Source organism: Panthera onca, chromosome E2, assembly GCF_046562875.1.
Source record: "Panthera onca isolate mPanOnc1 chromosome E2, mPanOnc1 haplotype 2, whole genome shotgun sequence".
In the NCBI taxonomy this organism is placed as follows: Eukaryota; Metazoa; Chordata; class Mammalia; order Carnivora; family Felidae; genus Panthera; species Panthera onca.
This window is the reverse complement of record NC_138353.1, coordinates 11,090,861-11,096,860: the sequence shown is the minus strand read 5'-3', so window position 1 is coordinate 11,096,860 and position 6,000 is coordinate 11,090,861. Positions and strand designations below refer to the sequence as shown.

The window sequence follows — 6,000 nt, the reverse complement described above, 5'->3', positions numbered from 1 at the left end:
CAGGGTGACCCACTGGGCAGAAGGCCCTCCAAGACCCATCCTTCTCTGTCCCCTCCAAAGTGAGGTAGATGGAAAGTGACCGGGTCTGTAAACCCCCTGGGAGCTTGCCTTTTCTTTACAATGGTCTGCACCAATGAAGAAGGGGGAAAGGGCGTTCTGGTGTAATGGGGGGGGGAGGCCCTACTCAGATAAGTGGAAGTGTGACAGAATGAGCTGGCTGGGTCCACGTGTCCCGCCGGCCCACCTAGTAGCGGGTGGGTGGGATCCAATGGAACACGATCTCTTTCCATTACAAAGTGTTAAACCCGTGGACTGGGCCTGGGGGGGGGGGGGGGGTGGGGGGAGAGATGGCGGGGGGGGGGGGGGCGGATAGGACAAAGGGACTCCTGTTGGAACAGAGTCCCTGTGGAAAGTACCTCCGGCCAGCTTAGTAGGGAGGCGGCCGACCAAAAGCCTGGCTGGATCAGCCCCAGTCCAGCCTCCCTTCCGCCCCGAAAGGGACCAGGTGGAATCAGCTGGGCAGGTTCCTCAACGGACCGTGTGGACAGAAGGCCATGTCAGAGTCGTCACAGCCCCGACAGCAGCCACATCGAAGACCGGGGCCCTACAGTCCCCCTATTCCTCGGGCGTCGCTCGGGGGGCGGACGGCGGGTCCCGGGCGCAGAGCTGGGCGCGCACCTCTCGCATCTGCGCCTGCAGCTCCTCCAGCGCGCTCTGCGCAGGCGCCGCGCGCACCTGCTCCTGCAGGGCCTCCAGCGCCAGCGCCAGGTGGCCCACCTCGTCCCGCATCGCCTCCCAGGCGGTCTGCCGCTCGCTCCTCTTGCGCCGCTGGTGCGCCTGGTGGCGCCAGTACTCCAGCACCAGGCAGCCGCCGGCCACGAGGAAGACGGTGGCCTCTCCCAGCAGCTCGGCGCCCAGCTCGGCGGCCGCGTCCTCATTGAGCGGCTTGACGGCTTCCGCCCTGAAGCCCATGAGGCGCATCTTGGCCCGCATCTCCGCCCAGTGGTACACTGCGGGGGGAAGAGGGGTGAAGGATCTTTGGCCGCGGAGCCGCCGCAGGCCCCGCCCCTCGACGCCTCGGCGTCCCCGCCGGAGCAATGGGGACGCGGCCGCCGGCGCCAGGGAGTGGGCGCCTTACCGACCGGCGCCGGGCCGAGTCGGTTAGCGGGCCTGGGGCGGCCCGGAGGGCATCTTCCGAAAGCTTCCAGTGGATTCTGGCAAGCAGCCGGGGCTGAGAAAGGCCGCCCCGGAAGGGCCGTCCAGAGCGGGGGCCGCACCTCTAGGGGGAGGGAGAGGACAGAGCCAGGGCAGAGGTAAAGCTGGCTCCTTGAGCGCGTTCCCAGCGCCCCCCCGAGGGCCAGCCAGGCTCCCTCCCGCCTCCCCCTAAGGTGGCGCGGCCGCTTCTGAGCCCCCGAGGCGTGTTCGCTGTGGGGTTTGGGACTTCAAAAGGAGCTCGGGGCTTGAGCCACAGGCTGTGCCCACAACGTCTTTACCTGATCACTTATTCATGTGAGTGAGGAGTCTCAGCATTGTCATCGTTTGGAAACGCAACGCAAGCATAGACTTGGTGCGGAAACGCGGGTCACCCTAGGAGTGATTATTAGCCATCCACAGACCGAGGAACTGATGGGGGACAATACGCGTCCTCGGGCTCATTACGAAATGAATTTCTGAAAACGTCCTATACAGCACGTCGGGCAACCAGCCCCCGGAGCAGCCACGCTGACCTGGTTGCCTTTCCTTCCTTTCAGTTAGAAGAATAACATAAGGACGTGGCGGGCGTGGTGCTGGGGGCGGGGGGTGGGGGATGATTTCAGCAACACGGAAGGGGGTGCACTGAAAAACAGAGAAGTCCACCTTCCCTACCTCCGGCCTCAGGCCTGCTCTTACTCAAACCACTTTTGGTCTTTTCTGCATTTATTTCTTCCAGTTTAACCCCATGATGCCAAATAACAAGCTTATACCTCCATTTCTTGATTTGCTAAGTTGACTTTTCAAAAACGATTGTGTTTTCAGGGGCACCTGGGTGGCTCAGTCGGCTAAGCCTTCCACTTTGGCTCAGGGCACGGTCTCATGGTTCAGGGGCTCCAGCCTCCGGTTGGGTTCTCTGCTGTGGGCACAGAGCCCTCCTCAGATCCTCTGTCCCCCTCTCTCTTTCTGCCCCTCCCCTGCTCCAGTGCACATGTGCTCTCTCTCAAATATAAAATAAAATAAAATAAAATAAAATAAAATAAAATAAAATAAAATAGGGGCACCTGGGTGGCTCAGTTGGTTAATCATCCGACTTCAGCTCAGGTCACCATCTTGCAGTTCATGGGTTCAAGACCCGCGACAGGCTCTGTGCTGACAGCCGGGAGACTGGAGTCTGCTTCAGATTCTGTGTCTCCCTCTCTCTCTCTGCCCCTCCCCAACTCTCCTGCTGTCTCTCTCTCTCTCTCTCTCTCTCTCTCTCAAAACTTGAATAAACATTAAAAATTTTTTTGAAAATAAATAAAATAAATGTTTCCATTTTTCTGCTGCCACCCATCCATTATGTGACTTTATAACATATTCTGCATCCTGTACTTGCCCCTGTCAATTTTTACAAGCGATTTTATTTACTTGTTTGTCTTGCGGGGGGGGGGGGGGGAGAAAGAGTGCGCGTGTGTGGGCGCAAGTGGGGGAGGGGCAGAGAGAGGGGGACAGAGAGAATCCCAAGCAGGCTGCCCACCACCAGCACCGAGCCTGACCCAGGGCTCGAACTCATGAACCGTGAGATCGTGACCTGGGCCAAAATCAAGAGTCAGCGGCTTAACTGACTGAACCACCCAGCCGCCCTTACAAGTGATTTTAATTTAATTTTTGACTGCTTACTGGCAATCTTGGTAATTGTAAATAATATATACCTATTTCTGAACTTCCAGGCGAATACACCTGTAAGCACATTAACAGCCCCACCCTGTCCTGTACTCCTGTACTGGTTGTTTTGCCGCCCTTCCCGGAACTTGCAGCTGGTGTCAGAAGGAACGGTCTGGATGAGCCCCTAACTTTGTACATCTTAGGCCTTCCCTGCTCTCCTCGTCCCGGTTACATCTTCTGGAGCACAGCCCAAGTCTGAGGCGCCACCTGCAGTGACGCTCATCGCCTCTAGATGTCACTGTCCTGGTTCCCATCCCTCCTCTTCCTTCCACATTCTGGGAGCTTTCTTTAACTTCTCTATCAGTTTCAGAGGTTCTTGGCAAACATATTTGTATCTATGAAACCTTTATATAGCCTTCCTTTATTTAAAAAAAATGTTTTACAGAAGATCCAGACATGCAGATAAGTTTTAGAGTCTCTACTCAGCTTTATCACCTCTGTAACCTGGTAAGTGAACCAAGTGAGAATTCTGAGAATGTGGGCCCAGCGATGCCCAAATCCAGGCAGGAAGTGTCTCTCCTGGGGCCTTCCTCATAGTCTTCTCCCTCCCTGCAGCCCCTGCCCTGATCCAGGCCTCTCCTCTCCCACCCTTACCTCCTCCAAGGCCCCACAAGGTAGCCTCTTTTTTTCTCTTTTAGGTTTATTTATGTATGTTGATCTTACTCTTATAGTTTGTAGATTCTTTAAACTGTATGTATCTACTTATCTGAAAATAAGAACCATTTTTTCCTTCCTACTTCTTTTGCCATTTATTCCATGACTCTTTTGAGACATCAAGGAAGAAAGTATGGTATTTGCTGTAGAATTCTATCAAATTAAGGAAGTCCCCTCTATTCTTAGTTTTCAGGGAGTTTTTTTTTTTTTAATCATGAGTGGGTGTTTACTTTCTTTTTTGTTAAGTTTCTTTTTAAGTTTAGTGTGTGTGTGTGTGTGTGTGTGTGTGTGTGTGTGTGTGTGAGAGAGAGAGAGAGAGAGAGAGAGAGCGAGCAGGGGAGAGGCAGAGAGAGAGGGAGGCATAGAATCCGAAGCAGGCTCCAGGCTCTGAGCTGTCAGCACAGAGCCCGCCCCGGGGCTCGAACTCACAGACCGCGAGATCATGACCTGAGCTGAAGTTGGCACTTAACTGAGCCACCCAGGCGCTCCTCATTCATAAATCTAAAGAAACAGTCCCTTAAAGGTAAGGGCTCCAAATGGAAACTCAGCCTAAAATGGAAGGGAAGGGAATTTTCTGTCAAAATCTGTAAGTTAAACCGTGGTTGTCAAGCACGTAGTTACAACGAAACCAGCAAAAGCAGTGAAATCACTCATGTTTGCTTTCCTGGCAGTGTCTTCCATCCACAGGCAGGCTTTTGCCAACACACCAACAATTCTGAAATACTTCACTACTAATAAATGTCATAATTTCAAAAATAAAAAATAAAAAGAATGAGTGAGCTTTATACATTTCGACACAGAAAAGTTGCCAAAACATAACGTGCGGTGAAGAAATACATACAAGTCCTGAAAGACACATAAAGTGTGATTAAAAACAAGAACATGCATTGACTTCGGACGCATGCAGATCTAGGAAAAGTATAAAGTCTCACATGGAATTATACTCAGCATCGTCAGGACAGATGGTGGAGGAGGGAGGGAGAACTGATGAGGCTTTGGTTTTATTTTCTACAAAATGGGGAGGAGCACCTGGCTGGCTCGGTCGATAGAGCATGCAACTCTTTTTTTTTTTTAGGTTTTATTTATTTATTTTGAAGAGAGAGAGAGTGCGTGAGCTGGGGAGGGGCACAGGGAGAGGGAGAGACAGAATCCCAAGCAGGCTCTGCATAGTGCCAAGCTCAAACTCATGAATGCAAGATCATGACCTGAGCCGAAATCAAAAGTTGGCTGCTCAACCGACTGAGCCACCCAGGTGCCCTAGAGCGTGGGACTCTTGACCTTGGGGTTGTGAGTTCGAGTTCCACGTTGGGTATAGAGATTACTGAAAAATAAAATCTTAAAAAAAATTTTTTTAAAAAACAAACCCAACATTAGGAAGATAATAACCCAATTAAAAGGAGCAAGAGGTGGGGCACCCGGGTGGCTCAGTCCATTGAGCATCCAACTTCGGCTCAGGTCATGATCTCACAGTTTGTGAGTTTCAGCCCTGCCTCGGGCTCTGTGCTGACCGCTCGGAGCCTGGAGCCTGCTTCAGATTCTGTGTCTCCCTCTCTCTGTCCCTCCCCTGCTCGGACTCTCTGTCTCTCTCTCAAAAATAAACATTAAAAAAATTTTTTTTTAAAAAAGGAGCAAAAGCTTTGAAAAGAGACATCTCACCAAAGACATACAAATGGCCAATAAGCACATGAAAAGATGCTCAACTTATTAGTCATTAGAGGAACACAGATCAAAACCACAATGAGATACCATTTCACACCTACTAGAATAACTATAATAGATACAACAACAACAACAACAAAGCCAATAGCTTTCAAGGTTTCAGAGCAAAAGGAACTCTCACGTACCTCCTCCAGTGGGAATGTCAAATCGTGTGGCCGCTTTGGAAAGCAGTGTGGCAGTTTCTTAACAAGTTAAACATCAATTTACCATAAAACCCGACGAACCCACTCCCAGGTATCTACGCAAGAGAAGTAGCATACGTCCACGTGCGTGTGCCCAAATGTTCGCGGTGGCGTCTATTCACAAGAGCCAAAAAGAGGAAACAACCCAGGTGGCCATTGATTGGCGAATGGATGAACAAAATCTGGCGTATTTATACAGTGGAATATTATTAACACGTAAAAAGGAGGGTGAAGCAGTGATCCATGCTCCAGCATGGATGAATCTTGAAAACATTAGGCTGAGTGAAAGAAGCCAGACACAAAAGGCCACATAGTGTATGATTCCTTTTATGCAAAATTTTCAGATCAGAGAAATCTAGTAGATTAGTGGTGGGGGGGTGGGGGGGGTGGGGGGTAGGGGTGTGGAGGGTGGGGGATAGATGTATGGAGGGTGGGGGGTGTAGGCGGTCAAGGGGGTAGGGGGTGACTGCTAATGGATACGCGGGATCTCTTTAGAATGACAGAAATACTCTAAAATTGAATTTTGGTAATGGTTGCACAGCTATGT

At 51.2% G+C, this 6,000-nt stretch overlaps 1 protein-coding gene across 1 annotated transcript in view; it reads right to left on the bottom strand.

The window, feature by feature from the left end:
- Positions 1-539: 539 nt before the first annotated feature.
- Positions 540-6,000, bottom strand: part of OPA3 (outer mitochondrial membrane lipid metabolism regulator OPA3) — a 70,020-nt gene continuing 64,559 nt past the window's right edge. Inside the window, exon 2 of the mRNA XM_078439673.2 lies at positions 540-1,010. Within this exon, the coding sequence (XP_078295799.1) occupies positions 616-1,010 (395 nt within the window). The 3' untranslated portion in view covers positions 540-615. The remainder of the gene's footprint in view (positions 1,011-6,000) is intronic.